The 15,481-nt window shown below is 38.0% G+C and overlaps 1 protein-coding gene across 1 annotated transcript in view; it reads left to right on the forward strand.

The window, feature by feature from the left end:
* CD2AP (CD2 associated protein) overlaps positions 1–15,481 on the forward strand; it is an 84,960-nt gene that overhangs the window by 66,309 nt on the left and 3,170 nt on the right. Inside the window, exons 10-16 of the mRNA XM_075086669.1 lie at positions 108–144; positions 518–580; positions 4,171–4,330; positions 6,486–6,628; positions 12,970–13,082; positions 13,949–14,035; positions 15,199–15,383. Of these exons, the coding sequence (XP_074942770.1) occupies positions 108–144; positions 518–580; positions 4,171–4,330; positions 6,486–6,628; positions 12,970–13,082; positions 13,949–14,035; positions 15,199–15,383 (788 nt within the window). The remainder of the gene's footprint in view (positions 1–107; positions 145–517; positions 581–4,170; positions 4,331–6,485; positions 6,629–12,969; positions 13,083–13,948; positions 14,036–15,198; positions 15,384–15,481) is intronic.

A 15,481-nucleotide genomic window follows, 5' to 3' on the forward strand; every position in this document is an offset into this window, starting at 1 on the left:
CTAGTAAACAAAACTATGCAAAACAAAGCATAAAAAAGTCTGTCTTTGATAGAGAATATCTGTTTCTTTATTTATTTGACTTTTTTTTTATTTGGTTTTTCTTTTAGAAGCCAAAGAAACCTCCACCTCCAGTTAAAGCTCCAGGTAAGTGGTCTATGTATAGTGGTATGTGTCTGAGGAAATATTAAATTTCAGGCACAGTGCATGACTTCAGAAGAAGGTTCAGAAGTAGCTTTATATTTTCTAGTAATGCAGCCACTCACAGTCACAGTTTGAGGTTACTTTTTATTTATTTTGCCGCTGCTATATATTTTTTAAAATTATGATGGAGCCTACTTTGGAAACATTTTAATAAAGGCCTGCCATTTTCTAGGCTCAAATGAATGTTTATAAATGGTATTACACTCTTTGCAGAGGAGAAAATATAAACACAAATTGGTGTATGTCATATTTTTAGTTAGTGACTAAGATAATTAAAGCTCTTTGAGAAATGTCTGTGGTTTGTTTTTGCGTTCAGCTCCAAAGCCTGAATTGCCAGCTGGAGAGAAGAAATTCCCTTCTTCAAGGGCTGAAGAAAAAGGTGAGACCAGGTTTCTTCATAGTGAATTTCAGACTACGCTTGTGTAAATGAGTTACAGTTTTTAGCTTGCCTGCTCTGTGCAGTAGGTGCCTGTTTGGAAGGCCACATACAGGTTGTCTTGATACCATCTGTTGAAGCTGTCGTGGCTGTGATCTTATGGAAGTGTCTTCAGAGCTTCTAAGAAACGTGTATTTCTTGTTACTGCATTACATTCTGAAAAAAAGTTGATTGCGCTGCACAACATAGTTACTATTGAATCCATTTAAGAATCGTTCTGTGACAGTGACTGCAGTTTTGAAGAGCAACACTGAGTTACTAAAAACGAAAACGTTTGCTGCTGCATCTGAACATTTTGGCCAAAATCAGTCTCTAATGGAAAATATTTTTGAAACAAATACTCGGAACAGTTGCAGCACTCCTGAGACAGGTGTTACAGTCACAATGCTCAGAAACTGAGGCTTCTCGTCCTGTTAATTCTTGCTATATTCCAAGTTTTCCAGTTCCACAGACTTTGAAGATGTTTACCAGTTTATTCTTAAAATTTAAAGGACACCTTTTTTTCCAGAAGAAAAGCTGCTATTATCACCCAAACACATTTCTAAAAGGCTTCTTTTCATATTTGAAAAACTTGCCAAGTCAAACTGTTAAACTTTTTTGATTGTGTTTAAAAGTCAGAAGCTTAAAGAAACATGCTGATTGAGTCTTAAAGAAGAAAATCTGATGTTACTGCATCTTAACCACATTACAGAAACACTCTGTCCTGTGAATAGTGAGCTGTAGCTGACTCTGGCTAAACAGCATTTTGACAAGTAAGCTGGCTCAATAGGTTTCTTGGCTTCCTCAGGCAGGTTTTATAAACCACACTTTAAACAAAGCACATTCTCAGGTGTTTCAGGTGAAGAATACTTGTTAACATCAGCTATGTTTCCTCTGCCTGTGAGCAAACAGATTATTTTTGTGTCTTGGAACAGTATCTCCAGGTGTGAATTGAGATCAACTGTATGAGTTTGATGACATGGCTCTTTAAGTTTATTTAAACTGAAGTAAGCTTAATTTTAGACTGGTTCTGTTTGTACTACGGTGTTAACCTTTGTATAGTTAAGTTCAACTGTTTGTGGAGAAATACTGGGGAAAAAATATTGAGTGACACCATCCACAATGCTTAGGAACGTGAAAGCTTCTGAAAAGTTAAGTAAGGTAGAGAACAGTCCTTTACTGTGGTACAGGAAAAGATGGAGGAAAACCTTGTCATGTAGTCGGTTGAATGTCAGGTCTTAAGAGTTACTTATTGAGATAGCAGTAGTGTTTTACTAGAAGAAATGCCCATTTATCCATGCAGTTTTACTTGTGGTAAAATAACCGTGTTAATACTAGTGATTAAGTTCATTAAGTATAAAATTGTGCTGTAATTAGTGTTAAAAATATTAATTGAGCAGCTCTAATCACAAGCTATCAAGCCATGTAATTTTTTTATGCCTATTGGGAAACTAATAAATCTGCTTATAATTGCAATCAAAAATTGATCAAAAATTAAGAGCAATATTCATATAAGTATTTCTGTATTTATAGTGAAGGACACTTAGTAGTATCATGAAGAAATTTTTGTCCAGTGTAAATGTTGTCACATTAATATTTTTATTTCAATATGAGGAGAAACCCCTTCCCTGTGCGGGTGCCAGAGCAGGGGCACAGGCTGCCCAGGGAGGCTGTGGGGTCCCTTCCCTGGAGACATTCACCCCCTGCCTGGACGCGGTCCTGTGCCCCCTGCTCTGGGTGTGCCTGCTCCAGCAGGGGGTTGGACAGGATGATCTCCAGAGGTCCCTTCCAACCCCCACCATTCTGTGATTCTGTGATTTCCATTACTAAACTGCTCGGTTTTTGCCAAGCTGTATCTTTTTCACTGCGGAGCAAAAGCCAAAGAAGAGGCATGCTATTTTGTCCAGTGGAATTGTCCATTTTCTGCGCTCATGGTGAATCTTGACCTTTGGTATTAACTTTTTCACTTAGCTGTGGACAGTTTTTATATTCAGGCTTTGAGTGGGAGTAATTGAAGGGAAAACTGACATGATAATTCAGGAATACGATTTGATGACAGCATTTTTCCTGTCCTGTTTATGAACTCACTCATTCTTAAAAACAAAAGGCATACTTCTCAATTTGTGTTCAGCATAGCTAAAATAAAGCTAATGGACCTTCAGTAATACTAACTGCTACTGGCAATTTAAAATTTAAATCTTGCATGTAGGGTCAGTAGGCAGAAGTGGCTACCAGCACTGTTAACAGGCTGCCTTACGCAGGACAGTCAGCACCACCATGTGGTGAAATCCTTCCACTACTTCCATATTTTATGACTGGAAGGGGGTGCAACCAGTTTAGGTTTTTTGTTCATATCTCCTCCTAATGTTCAAATGTCCCAAAGCAGGAGGACAATTCTGCCCTGGATAAAGCTTTTTTGCAGAAGTATCTCTGTGATCCGTTCACTTACCAGTACTCCTGTGAAAGAAAATTGGTGTTTTCCCATTTTGGAGGAGGGCTGATGCTCAGCAGCTGCAGGATTTACCCAAAGGAAGCCAGTCAGACCTGGCAGTTCAGGCACTTTGCTGGGATGGAGCTGAAACAAATCTCCAACCGTACCCCCAAATCCATAGCACATGTAAACACTTTACATTAGACCAATACTTGGTTAAAAGTAAAGTCATAGGAAGGGGAAGGTGGGGAGAATCAAAGCTAAAGGTCAGTCTCCATGCCAGTTTACTGATTTACTGCCCTGTAAGGGCATAACTGTGAAGGACTGTAACTCCTTACTGTAGCACAACAATAATCTTTTCAGTCCTCGGTACTTCATGCGTGCCTGACTGAGCCGAGCGTAGTTTTACAAGGAAAAGTGGAAGGTATGCTCTGGATATCCCACAGGGTGTGGTTAGAGAAATGGATTCAAGACTGTTCAACTAACATTTGTGAAGCAGCTTGAATTTTTCAGTGTCCTATATGTTATATGTCAGCTCCTCCGGACAGTGCTCAGTCAGGTCATGCAGTCATTGAACAAGAAATTATTTTTGTTTGATTATTCATACTTAATTTGTATGTTGAATTTGTAGGAAGGTAGATGTTATCTAAAATAAATTCAGTTATTCAGATAAATATTCTTTTTTTCCTGCCTCTTTTCCATAGATAAATTATGCTGCTTGTGTTTGTGGAAGAAGCCTAGTTAGAACAAAACAACAACAAAAAAACCCCAAACCCTACCTATTTAAGAGGCTATAAGGTAAATTCATAGCAAAGAGAAAGCAGTAGCAGTACGGAGATTCTTAGTTCTTAGCTGTCATTTGCAGCACAATAACATGAATCCATAATTTCTTACTACTGTTTCATGTCAGTAGAAAGGCATTTTGCTTACTTTTAACATAATGGTTTTTAAGTTCAGGTAAGTCTGTGTGTTTTGGTAAGGTATTGCTTAAGACACTGGCATATCTGTATTTCACTTTGATCTTCAAAGAAGGCATTTCTGACAGCAGTTGCTTTCTAATTGATCAGCATTGTAAGAATTCTAGACAACGTGGGTTTTTAAAATGTTATGATTTTTCTGTCAGATGAAAAAGGAGCTTTGGATCAGAAGCCTTTGAAGCCGCAGGCTCCTCAAGTACCACCCAAGAAGCCTATTCCTCCAAGCAAGACTAACAGTTTACTCAGAGCAGGGCTTCTGCACCCAAAACGTCCAGATAAACCTGTTTTGCCATCATCTGTACCCAAGTAAGTATAACCTAATCATACGCCAAGTATATTTTATGTGGCTTGTTCATTCTTCCTTGTGGATGAGATGGGAAGAAACATATGTTTTAAGGGTGAAAAGGATGCAAAGATAAGTTTTACCCTACACCTACCAGTGTCTTGGTTCTCCAAGTCTTTATCAATGTGAACTTGTAACTTCCTAATTCTTTGAGACCTTGAACCCACCTCAGAATAAATATTACAGCATAACTAACCATGGGGCAGATGAAGTTACAAATAAATCTGTGGGCTGCTTTGCTTTAAGCCTGCCCCATAACGAAGAAGTTGTAGCTACAGTATCAATATGGTGTAAAAGAATCTGTGGACATGGCACTTCAGGCTTTTTCCAATGCAATAATAATTCTGAAGATTTGAGCTGCATCAACGTTCAATGTTTCAGCACTTTATATAGAAAAAAGTAGATGAAAAGGAAGAGTTGAGCACAGTTAGTACCTGTGCTAAATGTTGCTCAGGTGCTCTTCTGGGGAAGAAAGCATTTATTACGGAACCACACCCAGTATCTATACTCTGTCTTGATTATTCCTTGTTGAGTTACTGGACAAATAGGGAGGGTAATATTAGGTAATTGCTCACTATTTCCTTTAGATCCACTTTTAATATTTTTTTTCATGAGTTTGAAACAATTATTTACGGTGTTTCACTAAGACTAATCTTGCATCAATACAATCTGCCCCCCCCAGTTTCCCTTTGCATCTCCATCAAAGTACTTGCAGATCCTTACCCAAAACTGTAAATAAATTGCTGATGAGTAACTGTCCCTTTGGGATGTTTAGCTGGCTTGAAAGAACCATGAGAAAGTAAGGTCACGATGCACTTGGCCTTGTACAAATAAAGGAGCAGACAGCTGCTACATCAAAGAGCTCGGACCTTAAATACCTGCAAAGATACAGGGTGGCAGCGAGCATTTGTCAACATATATCTCTTTTTACAGCAGGTCCTGTATAGCTGAACCAAAAGGAAGAATAACTGAAGGAAGAAAACAATGAGGAGGGAGGGCAGTGGGGAAAGGGAGCGTGGGGAAGGCATGCGCTTTGGACAGCTGCCTTCAACAGAGGACGATCTAAGCAGAGCTGCCTCTGATCCCACCCTGCACAGCCCTGGGAACGTTGCATGCCTGACTGCAGAATTACACCACTGCCACTTCAGTTTAGGTTTTCACCATGTAATTGTGTTATACCACTTGGTATTTTGGAGAGTTTCCCAAGTCAAGATTTTTTTTAAAATTATTTTTTAAACCACAAGTCATGTTCCTCTCCCCCATTTTAGAAAATAATTGTAGATATAAAGGGATACACATGTGCCATTAAATAAAGATCAGTAGTAAACTGTGGTCCTTTAATAATTGAAAACTTTAAATCTTAAGGGTATTTAAATATGTTTAGATGTCTGAAAATGTAACAGTGCTCTAGGAAGATGAAGCTGCTATCTCATTTTCTACCGCAGTAAAAGTTCCAAATAAAGTATTTGGGAGACGAGTTACTGACAGTGACACATTGATGCTGACAAATGGCCCATTTATATACTTTATTTTTATGCTGTGGCATAAATAATGGCAAGAATTGTAAAGGAAGTTTGTCATCTGTCCTTTTGTTTTATTTTTTTGGTTTGGTGAAATTTTTTTTTGTCCCTGGATGATGTGACCAGGCGTGCAAAGAATACATGGTAGAATAAAAGCCATATATGCAAGGTACTTTTTTCTAAAACGAGAAGGAAATAACTTGTTCTTGGCAGCTTTTTTTCTTTATAGAAGGATTTTGATGTCAAGGAGTCTGAGTATGTCTCTGAATATTTCAAGAGATATCACTAAAGGTGCTATTCAGCCCGCTCGTTTTTTGTTGCACTGAAGTGTGATATTCTAAAGTGCCAAAATGTGCTGTGTAGTAAAAGTTTTGGATTATTTTTACAAGGGGATTGTACATGTCTGACAACTCTGCAAGAGCTGGGACAGAAGGATTGGCTTTTATAGGATAGAATTGCTCTCTGAAAGGCTTTAGAAAATGATAAAATCTACCAAAATTTTTCCATTTACATATAATTTTTGGTATGTTTCAGTTGTAAACTATTTAATCTCCTGACTAGGTATGTCATCTTCCGTTTTTTTTTTTTCTTACTACAGATCTAATGGAGAAGTTGTTTCTCTTCGACCAAAATCTGAAGTTGAGCCGTTAGCAAGACCAAAGTTAGACTCTGAACCATTACCACGTAGACCAAAATCAGCAGAGGAAGATTCCCTTGTGGTAAAGAGCATTAAAGAATCAGGTAAGAAAAGAATAAAGTTCTTTTGGGTCTTTCTGTTTGGATTGCAGTATTTCACAAGGTTAGAATAAGCTTTTTCAGTAATTTACTCAAAATGCCACAGAGTACAATTTTGCCTGTTCAGTAGAAAGCCTGTGTTTTTAGAACTGTTGTAGGTAGCTGAAGGTATGAGTCAGCAAGCGATGAACAGGCTATTTGGTGGTGGTTAATGAGCTATAATAGATTAGTTGATGTGTTATAATAGATGATAGGAAGGGAGGAACATAAGTATTGGTTAGTTCTTATAATTTGAAAGCATGTTTTTTCGCTGTCACTCTTATCTTGCGTTTTTATGGAATTGTTTTCCTTACTGACCGATTCTGTTTGTTCTGCTCTTGCATTTCAGGTAACTTTTGCTTTTTTTAGCTAACTTGTGCATTTTTAGTAATACCATTACCTTCAGCGTTCTGTGATTAAGTTCATAGCTATTCTAGATTATGACTTTATCATACCTTAAATTTGGGCCAGCATGCTGTATCGTGCATTTGAATTCCATGCTTATGGCTTTGCTTAATACACCTCAAGCCAAACCTGGCGTCTCTTTAAATTTGTCCAGTAAAAACCTTGATAATGGTTGAAGCACCCACATTGATGATCAGGCTCTCTGAGCCATTATAGAGTTACATTTTGTCCTTGACGGAGCAACTGATTTCTCTCTGCCTTTTAGGCAGAGATCATCTGCTGTGGGCATTTTTTTTTCAAACTCTAAATTATTTTTATTGTATGACTGCAGAAAAAGATTTAGTAAATTGTACCTGCAGTGTTTGGCTTACGTATCTCAAATGTAACCTTTCACCTCCGAAGAGGTTTTAGTAATCATACATTTTGAAATCGTAGTACAACTTGATGTTAAGGCCAGTTAAGATATTCACGTTGTAAAATAGTTGATCCTAAAGTGTAATAAATTTATCTGCAAGATAAAAACAACTCATCAAAAAACTGAGGCAGTTTATGAATAGAAAGGAGTACTCCTGATTTTTTTCCAGTAGGCATTTTAAAATGTGCTTCTAATCTTAAATGCTTTCTATGAGGAAAGGTTAGTCCATGTATATTTTTAACACAGAAGTTATATTTTTCTGAACCACAAAATGCTGGACTTCAGTAGGTATTAAAATATCCTGGAAATATTACAAATACTATCAGTGCTACTTATAAATACCCTGAAGTATTTATAAGTTCTTTTTTTATTCCTCAGTAAAATCGATGCATATGCTGTGATATGCCTTGTTTTAAAGGTTTTGAATTGGCAGATTAACTATTGCCTCTACTTAAAGACGAGATTGAGTGAGGGTACGGAAGAAGCACTTTCAGTTCAAAGTAAGCTGAGAGATGAAAGAGCGATGCATGATCTAGGCTGGTCCTAATACTCAGGTATTTATCTCCAGGAGTGTATTAGATATGTTTCTGTATAGCATAGTGTCATTTATCCCCAGGAAGAAGCTCCCCATGAAAACAGACAGACCTTTTTCTTTAGGTGCAATTATCTTGACATCTTCAATAACCAGAGTGCCAATGTAGTAGCAGTGATATTAGATATTAATTTTTATATATATAAACTGATTTAATACAGATTTATTTTATTTTTAAATCTATGAATTCCTGTTTGCTGACATGAGATTTTACAGGCTCACAGAGAAATTCAAGATTTTAGTATCTAGGTTGGGCAGGGGACAGGAGTGAGGAACCAACAAGTGGGTAAGGTCTGTTCAGTGGTCCTTGTTTGAGCCTCCGTTCCTTGCTCTGCACCAGGCAGTCCACATGGGGATGCAGCACTGACAGCGTCCGGGAGCTGCCATCTGCGCAAAGCTTCAAAAGTCCTCTGTTGTGTGAAATTGCCCTTGTTTAAAACTGTCTGCATAAGTCTCACTGCATTTGTGAAAGGGGTCTAGCCCAGAAGTAAAATACAATGAATCTCATGCTTTATGTCTCTGTATGCATTCTGCTGCTGCAGGCGTAATATTCCGTGCAGCAGCTGATGCTGTATAAAGCTCCAAAGATGTTGGGTCCTTATATGAAGTTTAAGATTAAACAGTCTTAGAAGAACTAGTTTAGATATTAAAACATGGAGAAAAATGTATGGCTGGGGTTGGCAACTCTGTTACCAGGGTGTCTCCCCCACCCTCCCCACCCCCTGCTTTTTTCCTCTCTCTTAACCCCCCCACCTTTAGATTGAGATCCTGAAGTGAATGAATTTTTAGAAAACCAATATCTTTACATATGGGTTTTTTTTTTTTTTTGCAACTTAGTTTGTCCATGAAGTGTGGTATAGGTTCAGCCACTTTCAGTTTAGCCTAAGGAGAAGCTGTAAATATTCTGTATCTACAGGAAAAAACAACCCAACCCACACACCAAAGTTAGGCCCCAGCCATCAGATAAGGACAAATACTCAGAAACATTCAGAAACTTGGATCTTGTTGAAATACCTCCTCTTAAAGCTTTGTTTGAAAAACTGCATAAATGTTTCTCTGTTTGGTTAGAATTAAAATATGGTAAAAGACTGAAGCTGTAATGCTAGCATGCTGAACATGTAAAGCGATTCTGTTTCTTCTACAAATGTTTCTTTTTCCTGCTTTGTAAAATAATTTTTTTGTTCAGAATCTTTTTCTAGATATTCCTCTCCTTGACTTTTCTTTCCAGATTTTGTTTCCTATCCTGTTTGCCATGTTTCCCTTCTTACGTGTCAGGAAATTACCCTACCCTTCTCCATTTTGGTAAGATAACAATCTATAAGGAAATCCAAATGCTTTATGCCATACACATAGCCTCTTCTTAACGTCATAAGCGTAATTTTCAGTTGCAGTTATTGATACTAAAATTTTTGGTTTTCAATTTAAAATGCCTTTTTTTTTTTTTTTGTTTCTTTGAATGCCTGTTTTCCGTAGCTGTTAAACAAGAAGTTACTTTAAGTATAATTTTCAGTTAGGAAATTGTAGAGGTGGAAAAGAAACCCAAAACCCAAGAAAAACGTTACAGTCCAGCTATTGATAAGCCAAACATAGTGTTTATAGTGAAATGTGTTCAATATCTGTAGTATTTCTGGTGTATTTAGGTTGAATGGCTTTATCTTTCTGAAGCGCAAATTAGCCAAAGACTTCCTAGTTGCATATTTAGTATTATGAGTCTTGTAAAATAGTATATGTGAAAGTCATGTATTAAACACATGCTTAATGGTAGCAAATGCCTTACTATTGCCTGAATGCAAATTTAAATATTGTAAAGCTTACATCTGTCCCCTAAATGTTTTGGGATGCAGTCTCTCGGCAAGATGAGTAGCAGGGAGAAGGGCTGCTACCTTCTTGTACTCTGCAGGTCAATGTAAGGTCTTGTCTTCTGACATACTGGATACGTTGCACTTCTGTCATGGGCTTTTAAATTCCAGCCGCATGAGATCTTGGAACCATAATTCCTTTAGACACACCTTCAGCTTTGCTTCTTTTTGTGAAGGCTTTTTAAGACAAACTGGTATGAATACACTTGAAGCATTCACAAATCTTAACAAAACCTCTCACCTAATTGTATCTGTTAAAGCGCCTAGCAGTCCTGTAATGTATGGATCCATGTTAAGCTTGCAGAAGGGGTGTTTCTAACAGTCTGTCCTAAGTAACTGCTTAAATTAGCTCATCTTTCTAGAAAGGAAAATGCTCTTGCTCAGCTTTAAAATCATTTTTTGACTCAAATTAGCCCCACATGTATGGTATTACTCATTTGGTGTTATGATGGGATTCCCTTTAACGACACCTCTGTGTCAGAGGCTGTCTGTCAAAAGTTGATTGATGAATCCCATTATTGACTGAAATGGGTGTAAATTGTGAACTTTCAGTGGGTTTCACGGGTATCTCTATTGGTTTCAGTGGGGCCAAGCTTTCTCCTAAGATAATTGAGAATGTTGTTTAATAAGAAAAAACAAAAAAAAAGCCAAACCCGCCACAGAACAAACAAAAACACCACCACCAAAACCACAGACCCAAATCCCCACCACCCTGTGTTTAATTTCTTCCCTATACCAAAGCAACAAAATGGAAAGGTAAAAAGCAAAATGCAAGTACAGTCAGAATTTCTTCCGACTGTTATGTGCTGGTAATATTTTAATGCTGAGCAATTATCTCGAGTGTAGCAATTTCCTTTAGAAGCTTTTACAAAGTGGGGGGGGGAACCTGGCTTTAGTGTCAAGAGAGTAGCAGTCTTCATCTTCAACCCTTGTCAAATGTTGTGATGTTTTTCAGAAGCACAGATTACTCTTAATATGTTGTTAATATTCTTAATATGCTTGATGTTTACTTTGTTCATGGAGGCAGGGCTGGCACTACAATCATAATAGTCACTCAATTTAAAATTCTTACTTCAATTTACTGCCAAATGGCTTGTCATTTCTGTGGAATGGCAAAAATAGGATCATTTAAAGACAGAAATTACTGAGATGGGGGAAATGGCATATATAATATATTTTTTTTTCTCTATCTGCTTGTTAACTTTTCAATAATATGTAACTAACATAAATCCTGATTTACATTTTGGCATGGATTAGTGCTCTGGGATTACTGACGATTGAGTACAGAACATGAAGATACACCTCTTGGTCACTATTGCTTGGCTTCTAACAAGTTAAATATTTTATTGGCGCAGACTACAATGGCAATGCCTTCATAGCTATTTCTCCCTCATCCTCTTTTCCATCAGCCACTTGCCATTCATCACTCTTCTCTTTCTTCCTTCTTTGTTTTTCTTCCCTGCTTTTTTAAATTGCAAATTTGATTACATGTTTACAAAAGACTGTCTTTACGTTCTCTTTAATAAAACTGAAAAGCAGCAAAACTGATTGGTAACAGATAGTGTTATAAAAGCTTGCATTCCGGCAAGGCAACGGATGATGTAGATATGTTCAGGGATGTGCGAAAGATGTGAGTATTTTGAGGACTTCAAGGATAATAACGCAGAGTAGAAGGCATTAGAATCAGTTAAAACACTTGGTGGAAAACTTAGTTCCTAAATGCATAAATTAGCTTTGACAATGTGTGAGTAAAACTTGGTTTAATCAGATGATTTTAAGTCATCCAGACACTGAAGTGTCTGTATGTCTGTCTGTCTGCATGCTTTGGCTCAGTGTTCTTAGAGCTTTTTTTTTCTTATCTGACCTCTTGCTATAGATTCAAAATGAATGAGAAAATAAAGAAGTATCATAGCTTCTGTTTGATAAATCATAGTGTCGTGTGAAAATAGGAGGTTCCCACACCCCTGACCCTGCAGGAAAAAAAAAAGCCAAAACCCACCCCCCCCAAACCCCAAATAATAATTAAAAAAAACCAGCAAACCACCCCAAACCCTGAATGTTACTGTTGATGCCCGTACTCAATGCTGTCTGGTATTTTAGTTAAACGTTTAGGCTGTAGAATAACTCTAATGAATTTGTGTTGTAAAAACATATATAATAGCCATAATCTTATGTTGATGTTTAAATAAAAAAGCCTATCTCACTGCACGTCTGTTGGCAGGTAAGTATTATTTTTGTGGAGAAACAGTTAAGAAGATGAGTTGTTAACTAGGTGAACTACTTACATTATTGGATTAGCTATGTCCTGTTCTTCCAATTAATAGTTTCTTTTGCTAAGCTTGTCTGTTCCCATAGGATGTAAAGAATTTCTACTGATCTGAGAGAGTGTTTACCCAGCATAAAGAGACTAATAAGCAGAGAGATCTGTATGATTTAATAAAGTATGAGAATGGAGTTTTGAAATGTTTTATTAGACTTCATGAAGTCATGTATTTTCTTTACACAAAGTACTGCATAGCAAAAAAACTACCCTAGACAGAAGAATTTGCAGTTAATGCCTTGTTAATTTACCTTCACCAACCCGTGGACATGTAACTTTACCATGTTGCTTTTATTTTTGTCTTAGTCACTGAACTTGGGTTTTCATGCAAGTTTAGAGACAAGAAAATATGCTCTTTTAAGTAGTTGAATAAGGCATCTCTCTCAAAAAAAAAAAGCAGTCATAAATATATTTTTCTCTAGACACCTGTTCGATCTTTTTTTTATGCTGCCATGTTACTACAGCACTTCTTCCGTTGAGTACGTGAATCTAAATGCTAGTTAACTCTTAATTTTTTTCATGGGGAAAATGCGGTTCCCCAGATGTCCCAAAGTCACGTAGTTGTTTCATATTGCTTATGTGTTGTGTATGCTGAAAATCTTTGAAACAGCAGGAATTCTGATGATTGTTTTTTTCTTAAGGAAAGAAAATTACAGAAAAGAATGGAGCAAAACCTTTCTGGTCTTGATGGTGGTCTGTGTTTTCATCTTTTTCTAGAAATGTTAAGCTTTGATGATGTAATAGCTACCTCAAATAAACTATCGCACCCTACTGCAGACCGACCCAAGATGGCTGGTAGGAGGCTGCCTTCCCGTTTCAATAACAGTCCCGTGAGTATATTTGGTGTGTTTTCCTAGTAGTGAACTAAGAAGTAACTCCCCAGGAAACAGGGTTGAACTGGAAACTAGTCTTATGAACCATTTACCTGGGAGCAAAATGCTGCAGAGGTTCAGTTCCTATAGACTTTGTCTACAAGAATATCCATTCCCAGAAGGAAAGTGTACATAAGAGGAACAGTGTGACTGCGTTGCAGCTGAAGGAGACTTTCTGTTCTGTGGGGTATTACTGCAGCAAGTGCTCAGCTCTTCTAGCGTCATTGATGATGAAATAGGTGTTGTGCATGCACACAACTCTGGAAGTGTCTTTAGTGCCTAACAATATATAGTCTTTGGCCACAATAAATCTGTAATTTAATGTTGCTGTAATGTGGGACTTGTGATCTCATGTGTTAAGACATGAGATTGCCAGACCATTGGAACCAGGCGGTGCGGGGTCCTTGAAATCAAATTATACCCTCAGATGATGTATAGTTCAGTCATGCCCGATACCATCTACAGTTACTGCCTGTTAAAGTTTGTGTTATACGGAAGTACCTACAGGCTCCCAAAAGCATCAAGGACTTGTTAAATACTGCAGAGATGCTTGAAAATCCTGCCCAAGATTCCCATGTTTGATTTAAATTCAGCTGAATGAGTATTGTGGGGAAGGAAAGTTCTGACTGGCAGGGAGAGAGAGCTATGGTAGTCCAGCAATTTAAGTTTGGTTTGGTTTTTTGTGGTTTGGTTTTCTGTTTGGTTGGTTGGGGTTTTTTTTACTATTGCATCTTTAGAAGCATGTGACAGTTCTTTTGTTTATTTATGTTATTTTTTTTTAATTATTCTGAAAACCTTTTCATTTTTTATAAATGGTTTACCAGGCAAGTCAAAATGTGAGTCCAGAAAAAAATTTGAAGGTGCAAAAAGAAGAAGAAAGTGCCAAACCAAAGCCATTTGAAACAAAAAAGGTATGATACCAAGGAGCTAGAGAAGACCAGGCAGCTAGGTGTTCTGCTCATCTTGCTTGTATTGCCAGCTTAGATTGATGCAACCATCTAAAAGCAAATGTTTGTATTTAAACGCAGGTGAGCCATGTCATTTAGTATAAAGTTCATAGTAGGAATTTTAGTATAAAGTGCATCAGTTCTGATGAGAGCTATTGTATCATGTAGCATGAAACTAGGGTGGTATTTCCCAAATAAGCTTCGTGTCTGCTCAGTCTTTAGTCTCCCCTACTCAGTGCTTGTCAGGCCACACCTGGAGTACCGTGTGCAGTTCTGGTCCCTGCTATACAAAAAGGATGTGGACAGGCTGGAAGGGGTCCAGAGAAGGGCCACCAGGATGGTCCAAGGACTGGGAAGCTGCCATATGAGGATAGGCTGGGAGAGCTGGGTTTGTTCAGCCTGGAGAAAAGGAGGCTCAGAGGAGATCTCATCCCCATGTACCAGTACTTAAGGGGTAGCTACAAAGAAGATGGAGACTCCCTTTTTACACGGAGTCCCATGGAGAGGACAAGGGGGAATGGACACAAGTTGCTCTTGGGGAGATTCCGACTGGACGCCAGAGGGAAATTTTTCGCAGTGAGGACAGTCACCATTGGAATAATCTCCCCAGGGAAGGGGTTGACTCGGCCACGTTGGACACCTTCGAGAGTCGTCTGGACAGGGTGCTGGGCCATCTTGTTTAGACTCTGCTCTTCCTAGAAAGGTTGGACTAGATGACCCCTGAGGTCCCTTCCAACCTGGGATGCTGGGATTCCTGACAGACAGAACAACCGAGCAGATCACAAAGGTGCACAAAAATTGCTTATAACGAACCAATGGGCTCCATTAACTCACAGGATTTTTTAAAGCGTAGAGAACTGCAGTGTGAGTGCGTTTTTTTTTGTTTTTTTTTTTTTTTTAATTGACTACAGGAACCTCAGGGAAATGCTTAGTAAAGAGCTGTATAAAACAATTATCTCGTACACTAGAGTAGTTCATTTGAACTCGACATTGTTGTTGACCTTCTGGGTAGAAAATTAAGGAAACTTGTGCACATGCACCTCCCATACCAGTCCAACCTGTGTGCTCTGAGTGGTCAGTTCATAAAGATTTCATTTCTTAGCTTTCTATTGATATCTATCTTTCAGCCATCTGCGTTCAGTCCACCAATTCCATCTTCATCTCAGAGACCAAGTTCTGTTATACTCAACTTTTTTCCTGGAGACATCCAGTTTAAAGGAGAAACGGATGATGAAAAAACTTCTCTGGAAGAGCTCAGGACTCAGATTAATGATTTGATGGGTTTAGTAGATGCACTGAAGAAAGAACATGGGTAAATATTTTCCTTCTCAATCTGCAAAGGAATATACAGACATCTTCCAAATGTCTTTAATGCCAGACTTCTTAAAAATAAAAAGCAATGCCTATGTA

This window comes from Phalacrocorax aristotelis, chromosome 3 (assembly GCF_949628215.1).
Source record: "Phalacrocorax aristotelis chromosome 3, bGulAri2.1, whole genome shotgun sequence".
NCBI lineage: Eukaryota > Metazoa > Chordata > Aves > Suliformes > Phalacrocoracidae > Phalacrocorax > Phalacrocorax aristotelis.